The 27,072-nt window shown below is 45.4% G+C and overlaps 1 protein-coding gene across 2 annotated transcripts in view; it reads left to right on the top strand.

Moving 5' to 3' along the window:
• Positions 1 to 27,072, top strand: part of KCNG2 (potassium voltage-gated channel modifier subfamily G member 2) — a 56,748-nt gene extending 29,676 nt beyond the window's left edge. For both annotated transcript variants that reach the window (XM_083623920.1, XM_083623921.1), the window contains exons 2-3: positions 7,027 to 7,859; positions 23,866 to 27,072. In XM_083623920.1, coding sequence (XP_083480046.1) covers positions 7,104 to 7,859; positions 23,866 to 24,690 — 1,581 coding nt within the window. In that variant the 5' untranslated portion in view covers positions 7,027 to 7,103 and the 3' untranslated portion in view covers positions 24,691 to 27,072. The remainder of the gene's footprint in view (positions 1 to 7,026; positions 7,860 to 23,865) is intronic.

Here is a 27,072-nt window from a genome sequence, read left to right as displayed (position 1 = left end):
TGACCAATTTATCCACCCCTAGTTCCAACTCAAGAGCTCATTTCCCTGCTTAACTGATGCTTATCAGGGGTGTGAAGTAGGAGCTTTCCGAGTTTTCCTTTCCAAAAAAGGGGAAAGTGGTGAGGTAGGCAGTAAAAGCATGGTGGGGCACTGCCACTCACTTTACCTCTAGCCAGTAGCATCACTGCTTCTTCTCAAGAGACGGAGAACCCTTGCATAATTGGTGGTCCACTGTAAATAGGATTGTGCATGCAGCCTAATTTGCATGCAGGCTGTTTCAGGTTCATGAGAGCCTGTCTTGCTGCTGGGGTCAGATGAACACATTTATGTTGTGTTCTAAAACCTTTCTCAAAAAATTGATTGGATGGGGCAATCTATATTTCTCCCATCTACAGACATTTGATTCAGACAACACACTAGATGTATGTGCATGCATGGAAGGAGAAGAACTGTCTCTAAGAACAGATGAGAGTTTTTGAGTTTGTGTACTTAGATTTTCCGGGTCATGGTTGCTGAATGGATGTGTGTGTGCCTTTGGTACAGATTCCTCTGAATGCATCTCTTTTTTATATCATGAACTAGGTCTCACATTATGGTACAGCATATCTCTTAGTAACATCTGTTCAAAAGAAGGTGCTTGGCTGGTTTTTTTGTTTGAAGGAATTGAAAGCACAGATTATTTTCCCCCAATTGTAATAGGATTTTCAAACATGACACCATTGATGGGGTGAGAGAAATAAAAACCTTGGCAAGCATGAAGTGGGGCATTTTGAACTGACACAGAGTGATTTCAATATGTGTAGCAGAACAATATATGCTTTTTGAGAAACAACATATCCTTTGCAGCTGAAAATAAATGCACAGAAACAAAACCCTGTCACTCACAGAGATTTTTACACAAAAAAGGCCTCTATAACAGGTTCAGTTTGTTATTTCTAAAGAAGAAATTATGATGTTTTCTTCCATCCTATTGCATTCCAAGTTGGAAGTGGAAGGCAATTTGACATATTTCCAAACAGATGAATGCTCTTTGTATAGAGAGCATGCCCCTTTAGTAATGAAGCCTTGAAAATTATATGTGAAATGTGAATAACCAGCTTGTGTTTTGTGAAAGACCCTGATTATTCCTTGAACCAGAAGATTTGTTTCTAAACTCATCAGTTACAAGGTAACCTTCCTATTTCAAGGGTCCCTGGAGAATATGACATGCTTCCGACTTATGCCCTGATGTTGCTAGAATGAAGTTCTACCGCCATTTGCAACAATGAGGTATTTGCCTAGCTATGTCTGCCTAAAGCATGTTCTTTTGGCCTTTGACCTGTTCAGTTCTTCAGAAACACAGCCATGACCTCTTCTCACTTGTTACAACCACAAATTATTAATTAGTCTCTGGTTCCAACTCCAGCAACTATTGCAGGGCAGTTGAAATGTGGCCTTTTGGAAAGGGATTACACTGGACATAGCAGTGGCACAAAGCTCTTTGAATGACTGCTGTAAAACCACTCTACAAACTCACATTCACAGACTTTCCTTTCCTCCTCCTCCTCTTCTTCTTCAGATTTTTCTAATGTGGCATCTTCTTCGAAGTAGTTCATGCCTCCAAGACTCACTCTTAGGGAGTTGTTGGTGAGCATGTGGAGATGTTTACTATGGTTGGTGACTTCTCAGAGGCCGTGATATTGCACTTCTAACAAATGAAGCAAGTGAGGCTTTTCGTGGCATATTGATAAACTTAATGGAAAAGCTTCACCTGCTTAATTTGTGTATGCCACACTATATAGTAAAAGGTAGAAGATGGTTGTTAAAAAGGTGGCGACCTTAGTCTGCATCTCAGACACACTGAGATCACAGCCGTCAGTCGTCAAGTGTCAACCAGTCCTAGGGTTTCCATGTTGTTAATATGGCCCAATTATATTGACCCAATACAGATGACAACTCACTAAGCAGTAAGGTTTTCCCTGAGAGAAGTCAAAAAGTGGAGACTTGCTCTAACCCATAATAAAATAATTTAATGCCCTAATGCTCAGATTACTAGATTGAGATTTGCTGTAGGAATACCTCTGAAGTTATTTTTCTTGTATGTGGTGCGTAATAGAATTATTGTATGGTAGTATTTGGTGCCGTGATGCAACTGTATCTTGGGGAGCAGTGCCAGAAAATAAAATAAGTCCTGCTAGCATAGATCTGGGCATGTTATTAGTACAGGTATCTCTACTTGTAATCCATTTCATTTGCAGCATCCTATATGATACACCTAGAAGCTTTTGCATTTTAAGTTAGTGATGCAACTTCAGTACTACCCAAGGTTCGTCCTTAAATCACCATACTTTTCTGTCTATAGGACCCCCCCATGGATAAGACGCCCCCTAATTTTTGGGACTCAATATTAAGAAAATGGGGGGGGGGAGAGATTGTCCAGAATGGGAGAAATGCCGAAAAAAGCTCACCCAAATTCCAAACACTTGCAATCGAACACAACACAGAAGCCTCCTATCATATTTCCGATCGACACCAGCAGCTGCCAATCACACACCCACACAGAGCCCAATCACCAGCAGCCATTGTCACAGCAGTGACCAATTGCCAGCGGACATTGTCGCAGCAGTGCCCAATCACAAGTGGACATTGCCGCAGCAACGCCCAATCACAAACAGACATTGTCGCAGCAATAACACCAGTGACAATCTTTTTTTTTTTTTAAATAATTTTTATTAACTGGCCAATCACATCAAATTAAATCACATCACATAATTCCAAATTACAAAGCCAAATTTTTTGGGGGGAACCCATACTTCAAGATCCAAAGGGGGATTCAAATCATCTTCTTATTACTGCGTTAATGTCCAAATCAGTCCCATTCCACATCATATCTTGTTCATATAATTTCTATTTTTCCTTTACGATCTCTTCTGTTAGTCTCCTTAAGCCGATAAGCAAAATAATAATCCTGTGTGGATTTCCCGTTCCTCCACTAAGTCCAGATGGTTTCCATATATCTCCTTCGTAGATAGCATCGCTCTTTCCATCATGAATTTGGCATTTGTCGCTCTTAAGTCCCACCGAGGAGTTGATCCACGATATGTAAACAACTCTATTTCTCTCTTTCTCCTCCCAGACCCAAGAGCTCCAACAATGCCTCCCAAAATGGCGACGGCATTTTTAACTGCGTCATTCCAAAACTCTTAGCTTTCCAGCTTCATCTTGAAACATTGCTTTGGTTCGAAAGTTTATCTCCACACAGCCTTAAATCCACAGCTTAAGTCCTTAGTTTCTGACTCATTAGGGGAGGGGATTCTTGTTAAATCACATAAGAAAAAGGAAGGCAGGTTTTTTCCCCCCTCCCCCCTCAGTCATTTGTCATACCGTATCTTGACGTATCTTCTCATATTTTATTCTTGTCTTGTTATCAGAGATCTCTTCTGTCAGCAGTCTTTACTCCCCTTTTTCCTTGAAGCATGTGCAATTTATCTCGTCCAAATTGTTTCTTTTGAAGATGCTTGCAACTAGCGGCGCGAATCAGGGACGGCGTCCAGGAGTGCCGGAATCCCACAGGAGGGCTTTGTGCCTAGTGCCCCCACCCCCACAAATTCGGGGGTGGTATAGGGCACAGCAGGCAAGGGCCGTCCCCCCCACAATCCTGGGGGAGTTAAGGAGGCTAATTACCCCTATCATAGCCTCCAAATTACCTCGTGTGGGTTGGAGAGATGTTATTGTCAGCCATCTTCCGATGCGCCACCTAGTGGCCCCCCCAACACCAGTGACAATCTACTACTCAAGACAGAAATCATTTCCCTCTGCACTACCCATGTTTAAGACTACCTCAATTTTTAAGCGTTGTTTTAAGGTAAAAAAAATTGTCTTATAGACGGAAAAGTTCGGTAGCTTCTGTGATGTTTCGCTACTGCTAGGGCATGAATCAATCAATGTTATGACAGTGTGATATAGAAATTGCTTATTGTGAGTAATGATGTTTCCTAGCTGATGCTGTTATATGACACTGATCACTGCAGGCTACCATATACTCTGAATGAACTCTATTTCTCTGGAGAGAACTCCTCACATTCTGGTTTTTATGTATGTTTCATGTTTGTGGCTTTAAATCACAACAAAATAAACTGTGTTTTGAAATGCATTCTTTTCCATGGGACTCTTGCTCATAAGCTTGAACAGGCTTATATTGTATTCTGATGTTAGAGAAAGAATTGTATTTGTATGTTAACCTGCAATTTATGTATCTACTTTCAAGCTTGTTTTAGGTTAGTGTCATATTAAGAGTAGAATGGCTCTTATTCACAGACATTTGCCTTGATCTACCAAAAGAGATTTGTATGTGGATGCAGGCTTCCATGTATGTGGCTGATAAATATAGCGCTGCATTAGTATTCATATTGCAAAGTTCCTCTCAGCCCAACTGAACTGTTTGGATGTTCCTTTTGATCTAGATTAAGGGGAAGTAACATGAAGAAGTTATCTTCAGGGTACAATCAACATGTTGAAATTAGTAAATTATCTGTTAGCAATGAAATGGTTTATTGTTGTTCTTTTCAGATATAGGTACTCCAAGACTGAAACTTGAAGAAAAAGGGCCAGAGTTCCATGAGATTCCCCATCTTCTCTGGCTATCCCTGGCTAAAGGCATATAGCAGTTCCTGTATTTTAGAACCAATGTGGTACCCTCCATATGGATTTGAACTGCAACTTCCATCTTCCCTGACCACTGGCTACATTAGTCAGAGATTATGGGAGTTGTAAGCTAACATCTGGAGGACTCTACCTTGGCTACCCCTGCCTTGAGATATAGGTTGGGACCTTACCATAGGTCGGTGGATGTAATTTTGCTTCCCGCCTTTATATTTTGAGTCATATTTGGCAGCAGGAAACATTCCATTCATAATAGCAACAAGTGCTTCAGTAACTTTTTAGCGTTTCCTCCATGCCTGTGTTTTTAAAATATTGGGAATTAAATTATCAAGTGCCTGAGGTTGTCGAGTGAAGATGTAAAACAGCTGTAGATCTAATGCATTTTTGTCATTAAGTTTACATACACAAATGAAAGACTATAATCGTCACTGTTTGTGGAATGGAAGTAGCAAGCCAGACATACCTGTAAAGTAAAATATACACACATCAGCATTCATGCCAAAACAAGATTGTTTACCATATTCTTTTAGGTGTTTAGATACATGAACACTCATTCTAAGTATGCTGAAATGGAAAAAAGACCATGTTCTGGTCTTCTCAACTCTTGAGATACAATGCGAGGAGTACAGTGGAAAGATGGCACCCACATATTTAGCTCTGAATATTTTATCTTAGACGAAGCATGCAATTGTGTTGACAGTGCCCTTTCCTAATGTAAGTTGTCTGGACTTGTTTGTTCTTCATGCACTTTGCAGTTATGACACTTGCTGTTTCCACTCCACTTGTGTTCTGCATTGTGTGGCTTAATTGGTCTAGGGCAGCTTTTTGTCTCTTCATTAATACATTTATGTTGTCACAGTGGCTAAACATTATTTCGTCTTGTGTAGTTTAAGCAAGTTTAGGTAAACATTCTTGTTTAGATGGTTTGATTAAATTACTTTAAATGCTTAAAACATTTTTAGTACATGTACTAATAATATTTTTAAAGTAAGGAATGCACAGTATAATAAATCATATTCCACAGATGTACATCAGTATATCTCGCTAGTTAATGGATGGTTAGAGTACCTTTTGTCATTGCAGATGAGATTTAAGGACCACTTACTGATGGCGAGTGGTGACTGCAACCCGGCATGATCGTAGTCTAAGCCAGGGACAAACTTTTGGTCCCACACGGCCTTGGGGGGGAACAACACTCCCTTCTCCTCTGGCCATGCGGGTTGCTGGGGCATGCATTTAAATGGAGCTATCATGGGCAAGCAAAGGGGCGTGGCTTGCATTGTGGACCTGAGTGAAGACTTCAGCCCCTAGTGTTCACTTGGGTCTGCTCACAAGGCATATAAAGAAGCATCACCTATACTCACCAGCTCAGTTGGGCCTGGATTCCCTACCCTCCCATCCTATGTAGCATATGGTCCTGCCTGAAGGTGAGCAGGCAGGTCCTTCATAAAACCTTGCTATGGAAATAGTTGGTTGCATATTCAGAACCAGGGAGAAATTTGTCTGCAGACAAATTGGGCCTGTCAGGCAGTTTTGCCTACCTCATGGCGGGTATCCTTGGGCTGGATCCTTAATCTAGGAGTGGGAGGGAGCTGGGAGCCCACCCACTCCTGCTTCAGGTAATTGGGGTTAACCCATTAAAGGGGTCCAGGTGGAGGTGCTCTCCAGATGTCCAAAAGGAGGCCGGTGGGCCATAGAAACACCCCCCCCCCTGCTAAATGAGAGTTTTAGAGGGATCACCCGTATTGGATGTATGTCACATAGAGATTCTTAATCCAGGACAGCCCAGCAAAATAGTAAACCAGCAGTCGCGCTGAATGATTCAGGATATAGTGGTACCTCTGGTTATGAACTTAACCTGAAACCATTCTTAACCTGAGGTACCATTTTAGCTAATGGGGCCTCCCACTGCCAGTGCGAGATTTCTGTTCTTATCCTGAGGTGAAGTTCTTAACTTGAGGTACTACTTCCGGGTTAGTGGAGTCTGTAACCCGAAGTGTTTGTAACCCGAGGTGTTTGTAACCTGCGGTACCACTGTACATACCCACTCCCTATGTCAAAGCCTACTTACATTTGTAATCAATAAAGTTGTGTCTATTTGAACCCAAGATGTTTGTCCAGTGTGTCTATTGTATCATCCCATGCTTTGGACCTCACTGGCCACAGGTCTTCTGCGCCTGATCCTGCAAGTTTCTCTTGCAGATGATGTGTCATTGCTTATTTTATGTGCTACATTCAGATGTTCAAAAATCCTGTTTTCCTTTTCTCTAAGGGCAATAGGAAGTTAGAATGATCCCAGCAGAGTTGCTCAAAGTTTTAAGAAATGCAGATGAGATTTGTTTTGTCATATAAAAATGCTAACTGCCACTCTTCCTTTATTTTTAGACTGGCCTTTTGTGTCCCCACCAGTCAAGAAACTACCATTTCTTTGAATAGGCTAGGCACCCCCATGAACGTAACAAATGTATCAGGAAATGGCATTGCTCCCTGGGCCCACAGATCCCGAATTCACCTCATATTCTTACAACAACTTGGAGACACTTTGCGAAGTGAAGGCAAAGAAAGGATTCTTCTACAAAAAGGCCACACTTCTGCGTCCTGGGGAGGACTTGTGTTGCTTTGCCCACCGAGAGGACCGAACTGGGTATGTGATCATCAATGTAGGTGGCATCAAATACAGAATCCCATGGACCACATTAGAGAATTGCCCCTTGACCAGGCTTGGGAAGTTAAAATCGTGTAACAACTACGAAGAGATCATGGATATCTGTGATGACTATGATGTCAATTGCAACGAGTTTTTCTTTGACCGCAACCCGTGTGCCTTCAGGACCATCATGACTTTTGTGACGGCTGGGAAGCTCAGGCTCCTGAGAGAAATGTGTGCCCTCTCTTTCCAAGATGAGCTGGTTTACTGGGGGATAGAAGAGGAACACCTGGAGTGGTGCTGTAAAAAAAGGCTGCGACAAAAAGAGGAAGAGATGGCGGAGGCTGCCCTGTTTGAAGAGGAAATGCTAGCTAGTGAAGAGCCACAATGTGCCTTCGAGGACAGTAGCCGTTTGCAGTTCTGCATGAGAAAGCTCAGGGATATGGTGGAAAATCCTCACTCGGGGATCCCTGGAAAGATCTTTGCTTGCATATCCGTTTCCTTTGTTGCCATCACTGCAGTTAGTCTCTGTATTAGTACCATGCCAGATCTCAGAGAAGAAGAAGACCGGGTAAGTGAACAGAAATGCATTTTATAAAAAGTAATGATGCTGAAAATAACATAAAGTGCTGGTGAAGTTTCCACCTCATCCCCAGCATACATCCCGATAAGTCCATGTTTGGTGCATCAGTTTCTGTTTTCTGTAGATGAAACCTAGTACATTATTATGGAGATCCTAAATTTCAAAAATTAGTTTGAGCAGATGTCTCTCAAAGTTCTGTTGCCTAGCTGCTGCTGTTGTATTGCAACCTGTCAGGGGTTCAGGAGCAGAAGGGACGGATGGAGAGGAATCGGAGGGAGAAGTTAGCGACGATAGCCGACCAAGGTCCCTAAGTCTCTCCAGCGAATCGGAGGATTCACAGAAAGGGGCTCCCGTGGGCAGAGCTGGGGGGTTGCCAAGAGGGGCACCTCAGGAAGGAGGGACCAGAGGGGATTCAGAGAGCAGCAGCTGGAGATCCGGACCAGCTACGCCACCAGAGAGCAGCAGGGGGGAGGAGTTCCAGGCACCAGCGACAGGCAGCTCTCCGGCAGCAGCCACGCCTGCGTCGGAGAGCGAGGAAACGGTAGAGAGGAGGGTCGGAGACAGCGCGCGCGCGCCAAGTTCAAATGTAACAGAGGGAGGCGCAATGAGCAGCCCGGAAAGGGAGCCAGGTCCTAAAGCCCGCCGAAGGGAGGGGGAGGAATCCGAAGGGTCCGCATCCGAGGCATCCAGGAAGGAAGGAACCCCGGGGGGTGGTAGGACCCAGAGGCGAAAGGAGAGACGCAAAAGGTGGAGCAAGGCTAGGGTCTTGAACTGGTGTACAGGAGGCGGAGATTCAGATGGGACTTCGCCGATCTAGGGAATAGACGTAGAGACGCACGCTAAGATTTGGAAATGGAAACTATACTTCAATAAAGACTTTATACCGTTCTACCGGCTAGCGTTGGTCCTTTGTGAGCCGGGACCTAGAGGCAGTCTCTGACAGTAAGTCCCATCTCACAAAGTTTTCATCAGTTCTCTTTGACTCAAGCGGCGTGTGGGGAGCGAAGCAGGGAGGAAAGAGGACTGGTGCCTTGGGAGCTCACAAGAGTCAAGCGACATGTCTACTGAAGAGCAAATTGCTTCCCTGCAAGAAGCGGTAACGCAGCTCAGCGCAGAGATACTCGCCTCCAGGAAAAGAGAGGATGAAGCGGCTGCTGCATGCCGAGATCTCCAAGCCAGGTTGGACGTGCTTACTAAGCAGGCACAAACGGGGTCCAGATCCGAGGGGATCGGGTTGGGGAGGAGAGGAGGCAGCATTGTATCTCACTTCGATGGGAATTTACAGCAGTACCCCAATTTCCGAGCAGACGTGCAGTTTGCGCTGAAACTGCTGGAAAAAGAGTTTAGAGATGAGCAGGAAAAAGTGGGGTTTATCTTGTCTCATTTGCATGGAGACGCGAAAGCATGTCTGCGCAATCTGTGGAGAGATATGGACCCAGCGCTCCAGAGTTCAGCTGCATTCATTAAAGCGATGGATTCTTGCTTTCTATCGAAAATAGACATTGACATTGCCCGTAAGGACATATTTGGGCTGAGACAAGGGAAAGCCAGCGTGAGGCAGTATCACTCCCGCCTTTTTGCATTGGTCAATGCCTTGGGGTGGGACAAGGATTCCCTCCCCGTTAGAGATCTTTATTGGGAAGGATTGAACCCCCAAATCAAGGATGAGATAGCGCGGGGGGAGAGACCCAAAAGCACCCAGGAAGTGGTGGACAGATCGCTCGCAGTGGGGGTGAGGCTGGAGGACCGCCCATGGGACAGAGAAGAAGGGCGTTGGGGACGCACACCAGCCAGAGCGCCCTCCCTCTTGCCCAGGGATGTCGCGCGTGCGCAATCAACGCCTCCGCAAGCAGGGGGGGAGGAGCCAATGGAGATCGGCGGTGCTAGAGCTCAATCAGCCACCAGAGCCTTAACACCGGGAGCAGTCAAAACAAAGCAGCCTAGAGGGAACAGGAAGTGTTACATCTGTGAAAGTCCTAAGCACATGGCGAAAGAGTGTCCCCAGAGGCTCCACAAGCACACTGCAGCTTCAATGACAGTAATGGGAGCAACTCAGCAAAGTGAACCACAGCAGGGAAACGAAGGAGTCTGGCTGGAAACAGAAGCACTGGGGGCCAGCCAGGCGAGTCAGTAAAGAAGTCCCCAGAGATTTTGAAGCCCACGGATCCCCTCCCGCCCAAACCAGTGGTGCAGCTCACCGCATCGCTCCAGCTGCCCAGTGGTCTCACTTTAGAAGTGCCGATTACGATTGACTCTGGCAGTAATGCGGACTTTATCGCACTGGAATTCCTTCAACAACACAACATAGCGCTACTGCCAGCCACACTGCCCCTGAACGTTGTCACAGTGGATGGCAGGGAACTGCTAGGGGGGCAGGTGGTACAGCAGACACCACCTATGGTGATGCAAATTGGGAATCACCGAGAAATAATCAGCTTCAACGTCACCCAATTGTCGGACACGCCAGTAGTTCTGGGAATGAGTTGGCTACACAGGCACAGCCCAGCATTGGCATGGTACCAACGCCAACTGACTTTTGGCTCCTCCTACTGTGCGGAACACTGCATTCTGCCTAGACCAGAAGGGGAGGAGGATGACCCACAGTTACATTTGGGCACGCTGCAAGCAGTACCTCTCAAGTATTCTGAATTTTTGGAGGTGTTCTGCGAGAAGGAAGCGGACAAGCTACCCCCCCACAGACCCTATGACTGCAAGATTGATCTCCTGCCGGGGGCGACGCTGCCAACAGGGAAACTGTATTCCATGTCTGAGGATGAACTGCAGGAACTTAGGGAGTTCATAGACCACAATTTGAAGCGCGGGTTCATCCGGGAGTCGAAAGCTGTAGGGGGCAGCCCAGTATTCTTTGTGAAGAAGCGAGACACGCCCCAGAAGAGGCTTGTAGTGGACTTTCGAATTTTGAACTCGAAAACCAAGCCCTCGTCCTTCCCCATGCCCAAAATAGACGACCTGCTCGCGACGGTAAGGAAAGGACGCGTTTTCACCAAGTTGGATCTGCGAGGCGCGTACAACCTGATTCGTGTGCGGGAGGGCGACGAGTGGAAGACGGCCATGTTCACACCACTGGGCACCTACGAATACAGAGTTATGCCCTTCGGATTACAAAATGGCTCTCACTGTTTTCAAGCCTTTATGCATCACGTGTTGGCGGGACTCCTTTACAAGAAGTGCGTATGCTTCCTGGACGACATCCTGATATTTTCTGAGTCGCGAGAGGCGCACGAGAGGGATGTCAGGGAAGTTCTGCAGAGACTAAAGGAGCACAGGCTGTACGCCAAGCTGGAGAAGTGCCAGTTCGACGTGACGGAGGTGGATTTCCTGGGCTATAAACTGTCGGACAAGGGGCTCGCCATGGACAGCGCCAAGGTTCGCTCAGTATTGGACTGGAAAAGCCCGCGCAATCGGAAGGAAGTCCAGCGGTTTGTCGGCTTTGCCAACTTTTATCGCAAGTTCATCAAGGGGTTCGCTATGCAAACGGCGGCCATCACCGACACGCTCAGCTCCAAGAAGAAGAAGTTTCTCTGGACGGAGGAAGCGGAGCAGTCCTTTCAGAAACTCAAGCGTCTCTTCGCGTCCGAGGAGCAGCTGCTGCATGTGAATCCCAGCAGACCAATGAGGGTGGAGACAGACGCCTCAGACAGAGCCGTGGGAGCTGTACTGTTGCAACAAGACCAGCAGGGGGACTGGAGGCCGTGCGCCTTCTACTCAAGGAAGCTCAGCAAGTCGGAGCAGAATTACACCATCTGGGACAGGGAGTTGCTAGCCATCCATGCAGCGTTCAAGGCGTGGCGGCACTTCCTTATCGGAGCCAGACACACAGTGCAGGTCCGCACGGACCACAAGAATCTAGAGTACTGGCGCACGGCGAGGTTCCTGAATCAGAGGCACATTAGATGGGCAGAGTTCTTCGCGGACTTCGACTTCAAGATAGAGTACATCCCGGGTGACAACAACATCATGGCGGATGCCTTGTCCAGAAAGCCGCAATACCTCGAGGAGGAGGCACCGTCGGCAGCCAAGCACATTTTCGCACCGGAAGCGTGGGCTTGCGCTTCGGCGACCGTGGATCTGGACGCCGTACGTCGAGCGTTGCAGGAGGACCCCTTCGCGCAAGCCAAGATGGAGGAGGTGCACAAGGGCACGGTGAAGGACGACGAGTTCCAGATCAGAGACGGGTTGCTCATCCGCAAGGGAGCACTCTACGTGCCAGGGAATGACCTCCGCGCGAGGGTGCTGCAGCAGCTACACGACGCCCCCACTGCCGGGCACTTTGGCAGAGAAAAGACTGTAGAACTAGTGACCAGAGACTTTTGGTGGCCCAAGATGCGGGGGGAAGTAGCGGATTACGTCTCGAGATGCGACACCTGCCAAAGAGCCAAGTCAGTGCACAAACCGCCGGCGGGATTGCTGGAACCGTTGCAGACGCCGTCTGAGCCGTGGGAACGGGTGGCCCTGGACTTTGTCACGGATCTGCCCAGTTCGAGGGGAAAGACGGCAGTGCTTGTGGTGGTGGACATGTTTACCAAGATGGCACACTTCATCCCGTGTGCGAAGGTGCCCACGGCAGAACAGACCGCCAGGCTGTTCATAGACCACGTGTTTAAGGTCCACGGTCTGCCACGATCTATTCTATCCGACCGGGGGCGGCAGTTCATCTCGAACTTCTGGCAAAAGTTGATGGGCATCCTGAACGTCAAGATCAATCTAGCGTCGGCGAGACACCCGCAGACCAACGGACAAGCGGAGAGGGTCAACGCCATCATGCAGCAGTACCTGAGATGCTACGCCAATCAGCAGCCTAACACGTGGGTGGACTACCTGCCCCTCGCAGAGTTCGCTTACAACAATACGAAGCACGTGTCGACGGGGGTGACGCCGTTCTTCGCCAACAACGGGAGGCATCCCAGAACCTTCCCAGGTTTAGAGAGAGTGGGGGAGGGGGAGCCGCAGGCAGCGGAAGACTTAGCGTCAGAGTTGCAGGAAGTCCACGAACAGCTTAGGAGGCAGTTGGAACTGGCCAAGCACGCATACAAACTGCAGGCTGACAGACACAGGAGAGTAGGGGAAGACATACAGGTGGGAGACTGGGTCTGGTTAGCAGCGCAAGCAGTGCCGACCAAATCGTTGGCCAAGAAGAAGCTAGGGCATAAGCAGCTAGGGCCTTACCAAGTCCAGGCACAGGTCAATCCAGTGGCCTTCCGGTTAGCGCTTCCGGAGGGTTCCAGAATGCATCCGGTGTTCCATAGATCGGTGCTCACGCCCTACAAAGCACCGCATAGATTTCAGGAGCCAGGCACAGCACCAGATCCGCCCAGAGAAGGACCCAGGGAAGGGGGGTCGCCAAGAGGGGAGCGCATCAACGAAGCCACAGAGATTTTAGACTCGAGATGGGGGGAAGAGGGAGTAGAATACCTTCTTGCCAGAGAGGATACCCCGGCCAGCGCCAACAGTTGGGTGCCGGGCTATGCCTTGGACGAGCCTCTTCTCAAGGAAGAGTTCCATGCCATTTTCCCACACAGGCCCATGCCAGCCGAGTATTTCGACGACTGGCTCTTCACACCCACACTTTCAGGCAGCACGTTCCTGGGGTTCGACTCGGACGAGGAGACGGCACCACACATACGCTCTCCGGAGGGTTCAACCTCGGGTTCTGCCTCAGACCGCTCCTATTGGTGGGATACTCAACCAGAGGAGCAGTGGCGCAGGAAGTGGCTGGGGGGTCCCTGGCAGGCATCACCCTCAGAGGGGAACGGGGGAGAGATGGACATGGACGTGTTGGGGGAGGACGTGGGATTTGAACACGAAGGCAGGGAGATGGAAGCAGAGGAGATCGACGTCGACGAGCGCACGGAGGAAGAGCCAGACCTGCCCGATGTGATGTACGACACGGGGGAAGAACTGTATCCGGCACTCACCCCCGCCACGACGGAGCACCCAGAACCCACACCGGAAGGAGGGGAGGGGGGAAGGGGGGGCTTCGAGGGGGGGATGGATGTCAGGGGTTCAGGAGCAGAAGGGACGGATGGAGAGGAATCGGAGGGAGAAGTTAGCGACGATAGCCGACCAAGGTCCCTAAGTCTCTCCAGCGAATCGGAGGATTCACAGAAAGGGGCTCCCGTGGGCAGAGCTGGGGGGTTGCCAAGAGGGGCACCTCAGGAAGGAGGGACCAGAGGGGATTCAGAGAGCAGCAGCTGGAGATCCGGACCAGCTACGCCACCAGAGAGCAGCAGGGGGGAGGAGTTCCAGGCACCAGCGACAGGCAGCTCTCCGGCAGCAGCCACGCCTGCGTCGGAGAGCGAGGAAACGGTAGAGAGGAGGGTCGGAGACAGCGCGCGCGCGCCAAGTTCAAATGTAACAGAGGGAGGCGCAATGAGCAGCCCGGAAAGGGAGCCAGGTCCTAAAGCCCGCCGAAGGGAGGGGGAGGAATCCGAAGGGTCCGCATCCGAGGCATCCAGGAAGGAAGGAACCCCGGGGGGTGGTAGGACCCAGAGGCGAAAGGAGAGACGCAAAAGGTGGAGCAAGGCTAGGGTCTTGAACTGGTGTACAGGAGGCGGAGATTCAGATGGGACTTCGCCGATCTAGGGAATAGACGTAGAGACGCACGCTAAGATTTGGAAATGGAAACTATACTTCAATAAAGACTTTATACCGTTCTACCGGCTAGCGTTGGTCCTTTGTGAGCCGGGACCTAGAGGCAGTCTCTGACACAACCTTTGGTTGGATCAAAAGGTTCTCTTCTAGTGACAGAAAGAGCTTTGAGAAATTGAAATGCCGTCTATGTAAGTAAGCAGAGTTGACCGAGACTTGCTCCTTGATCCAACGTGTGTCTACTCAGGCTGCATACACACAACAGTTCATTCTAGAATCAGTGGAGACTGAGTACTTGCATGTGTACAAAATTTTGACAAGTTTTAAGTGAATTGTTTTTCAGAATTCTTACTTAAAACCTTACAAAATTTAATATGCTGTTAGACCTTTAAAATATCCCCTTCTAAATTGCTTACAAAGTTTGCCGCTTCCCTCAGCACAAAAAAGACCACACATTTGGTAAGTTTAAAACGGTTTACTTACAAACTCTTCAAAGTTCAGATTTCATAGGCTTTCTTATACAGCAGCAAGAAAAGACAGGCAGTATAACTTAGGTTCCAGAATGGTAGGAGTTTCTAAATTATTTGTATAGAAACACAAAGATGGCTTGCTCCAAGTGGTCTAAGCTTGGAGCATTCTGCTTAGACCTCCTTACTGGTAAGGTTCACAGGGCAGAAGGATGGTGGAAAGTGGGAGAACAAAGAGTTTGGTAGCCCTTCCTCTCAATGTGAGCGGATGCGACCTGGCTAAGCCTAGCAGGACAGCTTGCTCTTTGGTGCTTAACCCCTTCATTCATTAATCAGTGTTAAGCATGTTGGTTATATGAGGCTGATTTATCCCACACATACAGCCTGAAGCACTCCAGAGGTGATTATGTCCTCGGGCAGTGACTGCTGACAAAGTTTCAAAAAGTAATTTCAGGATAAAACAAATTGTCTATGATAATAAGCTGGTATAAAAATGTAATAATCCTTGAAGCAGCATATTATTGTAACTGATGGTGACAAGCAACAAAGGGCAAATAGTTAATTAATTAGAGCAGTGATAAACTGCTTATTGATATGCCAGGGCAAAGCATAAAATGGAACATCGTTTTACCACATATATCAAAATCCTAACCTGTTGCTGCCATACTACAAAGGTTTGATTTTCAGGGGTCTGATTCTGCTGTAAAGGGGCAGCTGGTGGCAGAATCTCATGTAACTGCAGATTCAGCAGCAACCGTTGACTTGTTGCCCTGTGAAAGTGGGGGCAAGACTCCTTTGCTTTTTCAGACCCGTGGCAGCCATCTAATACTTAAGGTGGTATTGGGAAACTAATAGAAGAGATAGGCACTTCTTAATACTTTTAACCAACTAAGCAACCTCCTGCCTGCTTCACTTGATTAATAATAATGGCTTGCTTTTAACTGTCTTCTGACCACTGTTTTACACAGCTGACAAGCAAATAAATATATTTATTTGTCTGTCTGCTGTTTTTTGTTTTGTTTTTTACTAGTTTAGTACATCTTTTCAATATGCAAGTTCTGATATCTTTTTTTACCAAAATGATTTGGCTTTGATTACCGGTTGCTTTTCAAGAAATACTGACCTCTGCATCTGGTTCTCAATAGCGGAGAGAAAGAAGAAATTTGGTTAACAAAAGAAACTTTGCATTTAACATTCACCAATTCCTCCCCCAAACTAAGGCCGAAAAGGAAAGAAAGAAGAAGCTGCCTAGCTGGCCTATTACTTATGCAGAGAAAGGTACTGTGTGCCCATATCAACGTTTATTATAATGGGAACAATGCTGTTTAAGTAACATCTGTGCAAAGGAGCCTCACTGCTAGATTCTCTTCTCAACTTACAAGTGAAAAACTGTTGCAATTAATGAAATTTTAATAGGAATATGTGGTCCAGTAGTCTTGAATTGGACACCGTGTTAGAGGAGGAAGATTTGTAGATATTAACCATTATAACTCATACAGAGAACTTGATACGGTCGGATTTTTTTTTTATTATTTTTTTGCATTATATTACACATACTTTATTACACTTCTTGCTTTCCTGTTTTGTGCAGCAGCCATGGTAGGAGATGCATGTGAAAACAAGTACTCTGTTTTAAGAACTGGGAACTAGAAGCTTTGCTTCATAAAACAAGCACAAACCTTGTTTCACATCCAACTGGCAATTTTACTAAAATGGTTTCTGTTGTTTATATATCATTTTGATATATAATCTACTGTAACTAAGTGAATCAGGATATAATTTTAGGATCCAAGAAGTCAGAAATCTGTGCCCTGGTAAGTCATAAGAATATGTGGAACTGCCTTTAACTAAGTCAAACACTTGGCTCATGTAAACCTGGACTCAGCTCTCTAATGCAGTTCTCTAGCCACACAATGTGTACAAAACTGCATATACTGGGGTGAAGTGTCCATAAGAATGTGTATATTAGTGAAAATAACATGCAAAAAGGCATTATTTTAGGGGAAATTGCATACAAACGTGTATGTTGGGATAAATTCTCATGCAAATGCTGGTTAATTTTCATGAGGACTTTAAAAAAAATCTCAGACTGATGTGGAAATGTGAAGAATTGAACCTAGGGTTCAAAAAATGAGAAACTGAAGTTGGCATATTTGTAAATCCCTACCGCCTTCATCTGTTTTGGTAGACCGTACCTACAAAAATAATAGGAAGTGCTAAAGTACCCTTTACCACAACTAATAGCTGGGACATAGTGCTATAAGGACTTGTGAGAATACTGCACCCAGGCTAATATGGATTTAAGCAGTTGCCACAGTGTGGAAGCAGCTCTGTCAAACCAAGCTTGCAAAGAAAATGACCGCCTAACATTTTAGGCAAGTAGTTGCTTTATAACCTTTGTTGAGAAAGCTCCTGTCAATTTGTGTGCTTTCAATGGTAGTGCTGGGACTAACAGAAGAGCAGAATGGAGGGAATGCCTTTGCCAGTATTGGCACAGAAGAGCGAACCAAAGCCAAAGCTCACTCCAGTTGTATGTTTTCAGTCAAAATGATTGGTTGCTGCTTAGTTTCATGCAGTAGGTCACTCATGAGCCAGATGACTCACTTGAAACAGACTGTATCTAAGAGGAAGTGTTAGGCTTCTAGTTCATTGGCAGGAAGCATGGCTTAGAGCCTCATCCTTCTGGCTTCAGCAAACACTCCTGGATACAAATTAAACTACAGAGGGTACCACAAATATCCAGGACACTTTGCCATCTTGAAACTGGAAACTTGATTTTAACGGGAGAGATATTGCAGGAGTGTGGTTTTACTGATTTGATACCGCTTCCCCACATCTCAGCCCCACAAAGCATTTGTGCGATGATCTTTGACATGTAGATCTTGAGGGCTGGATTGATTAAATTCTCCGCCCTCAAGTGGAAGAACCTGTATAGCTGTCCAGTAGAGGGGACAGATACAGTGGTACCTCAGGTTAAGTACTTAATTCGTTCCGGAGGTCCGTACTTAACCTGAAACTGTTCTTAACCTGAAGCACCACTTTAGCTAATGGGGTCTCCTGTTGCCGCCGTGCCGCCAGAGCACGATTTCTGTTCTTATCCTGAAGCAAAAGTTCTTAACCTGAAGCAGTATTTCTGGGCAACCTTAGTTTTGGCATATTTAACTTTTAGGTGTTCTTTTTTACACAGTTGGCCAAATTTGACCAGCATCCTTCTGAGTCCAGTTTTGTTCAAAGAGAGCAGGACTAGGTCATCAGTGTAAAGGAAAATGGACACTTCGCTGGTTTTACTGTACAGAACTAAAGTCCATGAGAGCAAATGTTTTTCTGATATGGGTTTGTTGACCATTCTCACACTAGTTCTACCTTGCGTTCACTTCAATTTTCTAATTCTCCTTCTCAGTCCAAGCCTTTAAATATGAACATAATTATGTGCCCACATCAACACTTGTCACAGTTTCACAGGGCCAGATATAATCTTTGAGCAGGATTCAACTAATGAGTCCTGTCGGGCAGAACCCACGTCCAAGGACTCCTGCTTACTCAACAGGGCTTTCCCCGCCTCTCCTCCCCCATGTGCTTCCCAAAATCAACTCTAGGAGTGTTGGGAGAACCACCAGAATGACACACACAGAGAGGAGGAGGTGGGAGATTGCTCTGACAGGCAAGCCAAAACATTTGCCCTGACAGAAGGGTCACCTTAGTGTGGCGATGAGTTCCTCCTTTTGCATGCTTCTCATCATACATACAAAATGGCACAGTATAATTTTTAAACATGAATTGTGAAAATGTTGTATATACCTATACATCTTTCTTTGACTGGGGGAAAAAATGGAGTTGGAGACTGGGGTCATTATGACTTGAGAAGAGACGGTAAGATTTCAGGATCGTGGGGCTGCCATGTTCTGAACTTATGCTAGTAGACAAATATTGCAGTTGCCTGGAATTCCTGTGCAGTTGTACAAGCCTGCCAATTTAAAAAAAAATCATATAATGAAGAAGGGACAATAGTTACAAAAAGAGCAACTGTGTAGGAGGAGCAGGGTCATGTGGGCTGGTCCTTTTCTCAATTCCCCATGCATATGCTGGAGCGGGTGCTGCTGCCATGTGTGGGGGGTGTTGGGGATGGGATGTCCCGTGCGCCCTTGCTCTCCTTACCAGCAGGAATGCCTGCATAGTGCTGTTGAGCGACCTGAATCTCACAAAAAGCTAGTACTTCTTGGTAAGGTGCATAGTTGCGTACAAAAAAAAGTGGAGCACAAATAGTGGCAAATCACAGGGTGCTGTAGTGATTTTGTCCCTCCTTGTGTCTGTTATCAGGAGCAGATTTTCATCTTCTGATTCGGAGGCTGACCACAGAATCATAGAATTGCTGCAGTTAGTTTGAGGGAGAAAGAGGAGTGGTGACAAGACTCCACAGCAGAATCTTCTTTGTTCCTATATCAGCTGCAGTTCTACTTACTATGAAAGAAATCAGAAAACTTCATATTTCGGGATTTAACTGGTGACTTTTAGTATGTATATGAGCTCTGTTCAGCTCTCAGTATCACCTTTATTGAGGACCAGGCGTTTTACTCTGAAAGGATTAAGGGGATTTTTTTTTTTTACTCCTGTTATCCAGTCATTATATTATTGGCTCTTGTGTTGCTGTTTAAATGGAAAAAATATCAAGTGGCTTAAAACATTCTGAGTAGGATTAAACATAGTTGTTGGGAGAAAGCTAAGGCAAAAAAAAATGTGGAGGTGTTCTCTGACAAGTGCTTTAGTTATATAAGAACACCTATATACAGTAGAGCTCTGGCATATTTTTCAGATGTTATGACTATGCACAAACAAGTGTTGACCTGTGAAATCTGAGTAGATTTTCCCTGCTCACTATATTTTGCCCATTTTCATGTGCATGTGCCTATTCACTTCTGTCGTATTTGTACACATATCTCACAGTTATGGAGAAAGTGCTATGTCTGCCACAGATCTTCTCATAAGGAAGAATGATTAAAAAAAAATCACCAGGCACCTCTATTCATGCTTTCTTCTGAACATATACAGGTTAGGGGATCTCCTCACAACCCTCCCAGGTGCATTCATTGTCCATGAGTTTGACACCTCAAAAGTACTAGAGCTATACTATATTGAGGCAATGAGGAGGTGGAACTCAGCTTGGAGCTGCCTATTTATTATATTTTGTAAGGGCTCCCTTGGGTAATTAGCCCTTCATCCCTCTCCTGTTATATATTTTGTTGGCCTCCGGGGATGTCTGAATATCACTAACCTTTGCAGAACCCTCTGCAGCAAGAGTCTAGTTTAGGATTCTCCAATTTAAAGCAAATGTTTGTTATATCAGATAACAAATATTGTGTATTAACACAAACTCCAGCATCCTGTAAAATGTTCAGAGTAAGCACCTGGAAAATTCTGGCTTTAGAATAGATTCAGGCCGACCAAGTCAGGAGGTCACAAATGTAGTATGAATGTAAGGCAAGTGGATATAAACCCAAATCCAAGCTCCACAAAATATACAGTGGAACCTCATGTTACGTACTGTCCTCCTTGCAAACGCTTTGGGTTACGAGCTCCACTAACCCAGAAGTAGATGCTCCCGGCTGTGAACTTTGCCCCGGGATGCGAGCGGAAGCCACGCAGCGCCAGCAGTGGGAGGCGCCATTAGTGAAAGCGCGCTTCATGTTACAAGTGGTTTCAGCTTAAGAACGGACCTCCGGAACAAATTAAGTTCATAACCAGAGGTACCACTGTAGTTTAATTCAGCAGGGGAGAATTCCACCCTTCTTTGAAATTTTCTTTATCATATGTCCTCAATTGACCTGACCTGAAATGAAACTGAAATTAGGATACGATACAGGTGGTTGCGGGTCCATATATTTTTCAGTAGTTGAACAAATTCTTTACTCTTCTCTGTAAGTAAAAGATGTTGGGAGAAATGGATGGTAACAGAAAACTTTCAGCTCTTATACTGATAGAAATAAACAAACTTTGGTTATTCAAACACCTTTTCTATAAGTAAAATCTAATACTTTATTTGGAGCTTGATATTTGGCACATAACCATGATGCAGGCACATCTGCATGTTATAAACCTTTCTGCTGACATATTTGTGACATAGCTATGTGCAATATGTGTCAAGTTTGTTCTTCTGTACTCCCAAAACTGTCATAATAGCATTGCTGGCAACTACTAAGCACATCAAGTTAATTCAGAGATACCTGGCCGTGTGGTAATTGAAATGGCTTTAGTATCCTGCTAAACAAAACAAACACTGGTTACTATTTCCTTTGGTATCAGGTCTCCCATGGTATGGGTACATTAGTATTATTTGTATACAGTATTATCTGTACATTCATATGTGGTGCCATTGCCCCCACGTATTGAGTTTTTGGGACAAAGGCTTCAACCACCTGACACTAAATGCTGTCTTCTGGAACCATCCTTGGAAATAAGTCAAGAACCACTGCAGGAACATGACCCATCTCCCACAGGAAGACACTGTGGTCAATGATATCAACAGCTGATGAGAGAACTAAGAGCAACAGAGTTGTACTCCTCCTGGGCCTCTCCTGATAAAGGCCGTTCATCAGGGCAACCAAGACCAATTCAGTCCCAAACCTAAGTCTGAACCCAGATTGGGATGGGTCTAGATCAGGGTGGCCCAACCTCTAAGTGGGCCGTAATAATACTTCGCCACGGGAACTCATGGGCTGCACATTGCCTTGTTGTGCAGCGGGAGGGAGGCAAAAATTTGACACCTTCCCCAGCCCTCACACTTACAAAGCTGGTTAGTGAGGTGCTGGGCTTTGGGAAGGAGGTGCAAGACTCTGGCAGGGTCCTAGAGTGATCCTGTGTCCTTCCCAAATAGGCTTTGGGAAGGAAGGACTGTAGGACCCTGTCAGAGCCCTCATGCCTCCTTCCCAAAGCCCAGCACCTTGCTTACCCCTGCTTTGCAAAGGCAGCATGAGGGCTGAGGGGGCATCAGATGTTGCCAAGGCCATCAAAAAAGGCCTCAAAAGCCACACGCATTGGACCATCTTGGAGACAAATCAGTTTCCTCCAGGAATGCCTGCCGCTGTGCCTCCATGACCCTCCCAACTACCTTGTCCTCGCTTGTGACCTGGCAGTAGTTGTTAAATACCTATCAAGTTCAGAGCATGTTTTTCAGGAGTGGTCACACCACAGCTTCATACAAAGACACCATACCCTGGGCACACCCAGTAATGCCCTCCCCCAGCATCTTCGCTCACCCACAGGGTAGAGAGCTTTATTGTAGGGATACAAGAAAGTATTAACTCTGCAGTTCAGTCTGATATCCCTGTTTGTTGAGGATAAGACTATTAGTGGCTTCAACTCATGATGGTTGTACAGCCTCCAGCATCCAAGGTTGTATGCCTCTGAACACCAATTGCTGGGTACCATGAATTGAGGCTGCCCTGCTGATGTGCTTCCCATGGTCAGCTCCAGTGAAAGTAGGATGAAAGTAGGTATTACATCCAATTCATCAGGGCTCATTTTATATTCTTAAAATACATGCATCTCTCTTCACCTGAGGCAGAATAACAATTTATTATGTGAAATTTGTAAGTGAAAACAACTCATGCTTATCATCCTATCTGTCATACAATCTATTTACTTTCTGGAGGTGATTAACACTCCTAGGGAAGTTAATAGCAAAAAAGCTAACAGTGAATTGCAGCTATATTTGGAAGTGGAAGAGCAATCACAGAAAAAAATCATCGTTATTATTCTTCATTGGTGCTTAAGTGTTGTGAAGGTGAGTTTGTTTGTTGCGTTTCAAACGAGGGCATTGTTCGTCTTCTAGTAAGGAACTGATAATCACTCATTCAAGCAAGGTTTTGCCCCAGAGATAAAATAAAATAGCAGTGATTAGTTTTAATTTATATATTGGAGGGGAAATTGTTCTGTAAAACAGAACTAATAGAGTTCTGTTCTCATAGAGAAGCACTCTTTAGTACAGCAGCACTTTTTAGTACAGGATAGTTCTTCTCAGCTTTTTTGCAGAGGGTCAGGACTCATGCATGAACTGCGCTCAGTCTCTTGCCTGAACATGAAACACACTATTTCTGTGTGCTACTTTGACAGTGCTTTAACACTCATCTGTGGGATTTTGACTTGGGGAAATAGCTGCTATAAAGATATGTAAGGATTCAGCAGGGGGTCTTATCAACACTAAGGGTTAGAATGCCACCTGCTTCCCCCCCCCCAATGGGGGCAGGTATAACTTTTCTAAAAATAAAGCATTGCCACCAAGACTAAATCCTGAAAATGTAGGGCTTGCAATAAGGGCTTGCAATAAAGAAGGCGGAGCATCTCTTTAGGGACGAGGTCATTGCATATTCAAGATAATTACAGTTTTAATTCTACAGGAAATTACTTGTGTATGACATTCGAAAAACATGCATATGCACTGGCATAGCATGGGCTTCTCTGTGAATGTAGCAACCGACAACAAATAATGTTGCTAGCTAGGATTCTATATGCGCAGAAATGGAAGGAAGAAGTGGTTCCAACCAAAGAAGAATGGATAAATAATGGACTATGCAGAACTGGCAAAATTAACAGACTCTAATGATGAGTGTTTTATGGAAGAATGGATGCCTTTATTGGACTGTTTAAATAAATACTATAGTATGATGTATTTGTGAGCAGGATTTGAGCTATGAGTAACAGAAGTAATTTGATTATATTATTGTGGTTATGATTTGATAGATAGAAGATAGGCTGCAGCAGAAGGGAGAAACAATAACTCCATGGGAAATGGGGGTGGGATGTCGACAAAAACGACGAAATCATGTTTTGACTGTATATGTAAAAAACGTTGAAACTTAATAAAATAGAACTGGAAATGTTGCTGCCGTGCTACGTGACTCTTTAATTTTCTGTCTTCTCCACAGGGTGAATGTTCCCAGAAGTGCCATGACATCTTTGTTCTGGAGACGGTCTGCGTGGCTTGGTTTTCCTTTGAGTTTGTCTTGCGCTCCATCCAGGCAGAGAGCAAATGCGCCTTCTTGAAGACTCCGCTCAACATTATAGACATCTTGGCCATCTTGCCTTTCTACATCTCTTTGATTATAGATACAGCCTCTACCAAAAACACTGACAAACCTGGGGGTAGTGGCGGTGGCAGCGGTGGTGGAAACAAATACTTGGAGAGAGTGGGCCTTGTCCTCCGCACCTTGCGAGCCCTCCGTATCCTGTATGTCATGCGCTTGGCCAGGCATTCACTGGGGCTGCAGACCCTGGGGCTTACCGTACGCCGTTGCACGCGGGAATTTGGGCTCCTGGTCCTCTTCCTTTGTGTCGCTATGGCACTCTTCTCCCCACTGGTTTACCTGGCGGAGAGTGAAATGGGAGCCAAGCATGAATTCACCAGTGTCCCCAGCAGTTACTGGTGGGCTGTCATATCCATGACAACTGTTGGCTATGGCGACATGGTACCTCGTAGCATTCCCGGGCAGGTGGTCGCCCTGAGCAGCATCTTGAGTGGCATTTTGCTAATGGCTTTCCCTGTCACGTCCATATTCCACACTTTTTCCCGCTCGTACATTGAGCTTAAAGAGCAACAGCAGAGAGCTGCTAGCAGACAGTACCATCATGTGGAAGAAAGCACCAGAACTCTGAATGAGGACAGTTCCCATGAAGGAGATGCCACATGTTCACAAGAGGTTGATGCAGAGGTGGTTCACGCAGAGACTGAACAGGGAACTAAGAGTTGCTGACTCTAGTGAAACTGAAGTATTGTAGGAACTCCATGGGAACGAGGGCGAGTAGATATATGTCATATCTGAAACAACCCCTGAACTGCCCATATCAGGGTACTCAGCCAAACACAGTGTTGGAGAAAGACTGCCCTTTTAAGCATTGGCTTAAGTGACCAATCCTGTTTCTTAAAATAATACTGAAGACAATTCATCTGCAGCATCCTTAGAACACAAGATACTTTTCAGCACTCAAGAGTGATCTTGAAGGAACAGCAGGTTTCCACTGTGCACCCAGGGGGGAATAACACTGCTAAAACAGTTGTGTGTATGTTTTTAAATAAGCGCCCCAAATCCAGGGTAAAGTACATGTGCCATAGGACTGGGAGCAAGAGATAGATTGCACAAGAACATTTTTTCCCTAAAGCCTGTACCACAGGTGGTTTCATGGTTTTGTAAAAAGTCATGGAGTATTGCACAGAAAGGGTTAAAGGTAAATTTGAAAGTATGGGGACAAAGGGCCATTTCTGACAAAAGCTACCCCTAGTTTACCTCTCTGTTTAATTTTTTCTTCAGTAGAACGAAAATCAATAACCACAACTCTGGCTGCCTGCTGACAGGTCTGACGTGTGCTTTAGCTCTTTATGCATTATTTAATAAAACATGCAGATTTACCACAGTAAGCTTTTGCATCCTAGCTTGGATGGCAGACGTATACAATATGTTCCTTTTTGCTCAGATTTGAATGTATATTGTTTTAAAATGATGCTTTTTACTTCCAATGTTTGGTATCTTATTGCACTTCTCAGGAGGTGGCGCCCATTGGTGCCAAGATTTTCAAAACTGAAGAAAACATATCTAAGAAAGGTTGGAGGACATTTAGTTCCCTCCCATCATCCACGAATAACTAAAAGGCAGGGTGGCCCCCCCCCCCCAGTACATAGAGTTTGTGAACATAGGTGAGGAGGTAGGAAAAAGAACAGGGAGATGATACTACATACTGTACAGCCAGGGCGGTTTGTAGTCATCCCTCCTCCCGCCAAGGGTAAGTAGGCATGCCAAAAACTCCCATTTGTGTGTATGAGAGCTGTTCTTTCAATGCCTAATTGCCCCACAAGGATGGGAAGCACCTGGTGGGAGAACGCGAGAAGGATGAGGCAGGAGGGAAGAGAGATTAGGTATGTGGGTGTGAATAGAGGGATAGGGCAAGGGATGCAAGAGGGAAAGCCAAGCCCTCCTGTTGCCTGCTCAGCCCTTGGGGAAATAAAGGTTCCCCATCCCCGATGTAATAGGAACAGTAAAGACAAGTGATGCAGTATTATTATTATTTATTAAATTTATTAGTAGCTTTCTTGCCATGGCAACTCAAAGCAACAATTTTAAGCAAAAAATGAACACATGCCTACATTAAATTAATAAAAGAAATCTAAAAAACCTTTCTGATTGATTTTTTTAAAAAAGTAGATAAAAGCTGTCGGTAATTAAAAGCCAAAGGCGTAATGAAAAAGGATTGTTTTTGCCTGGTGCCTAAAGACATGTAATGATGGTCCCAGGTGAGCCTTCCTGGCGAGAGCATTCCACAAGCGAGGAGCCACTACTAAAAAGGGCACACAGTTCTCATGGTGCAGAGGACAGCATATGAAAAAGCTGAACTTTCAATGTTGTGAAGATGCACAGAGAAGAAGCACAAGGCTTTTTGCTTCCTGTATCAGTGATATGCAACAGCTGCTGTTATGATGTAGAACAAAGACTGAAAGAAGTTATGCTCTAGTAGGACTGAGAAATCTCTCTCTTTCTCTCTCTCTTTCACACACACACACACACACACACACCCCAACACCCCAACCACAAAAACAACAGAATACTCCTTTCTCACCACAGACTTGGTTACATGTGGAGCATGCAAACAGTTTCTTCATGGCTGTCCTACACAGAATGAGCAGTAGCAACAGGAGTTGGCACTCTGCTATTTTCCTACTACAGTCAAGCAGCAGTTTGGCACACATCTTAGTTGCCATGAGCCTCACCCCATCACCCTACAAAAGCAAGTGCTTCAGATCTGAGCAAAAAAATAAGAGCATCATCAGCCTTGGGGTTGTTTTTTTAAGTTTCTAGTGGAGGAAAGTAGTAACTAGTAAGGCAGATGTTCAGCTTCTCTTCAGATGAGTTAATTTGTGGTCAGCAAGGTTGTGAGAAAAATGACATTCCAGATCATATTCAGGACCATGGAAGTCTATTGATTTCAGGTTTTTTTTACTAACAAAATAGCTACTGTTTTTCAAAATGCTTCTGTCCTTAGTAAATAATAATCATTTTAAACATAGCTTTGAATTAATATTTCCTGTTTCTCATTACCACTTGTTCCAAGATATTTGAAAATAAAATTCTCTTGAAGCACCCCCA

The sequence above is a fragment of the Podarcis filfolensis genome (genome assembly GCF_964270895.1).
Source record: "Podarcis filfolensis genome assembly, chromosome: 7".
Classification (NCBI taxonomy): domain Eukaryota; kingdom Metazoa; phylum Chordata; class Lepidosauria; order Squamata; family Lacertidae; genus Podarcis; species Podarcis filfolensis.
This window is presented reverse-complemented; position numbering and strand designations above follow the sequence as displayed.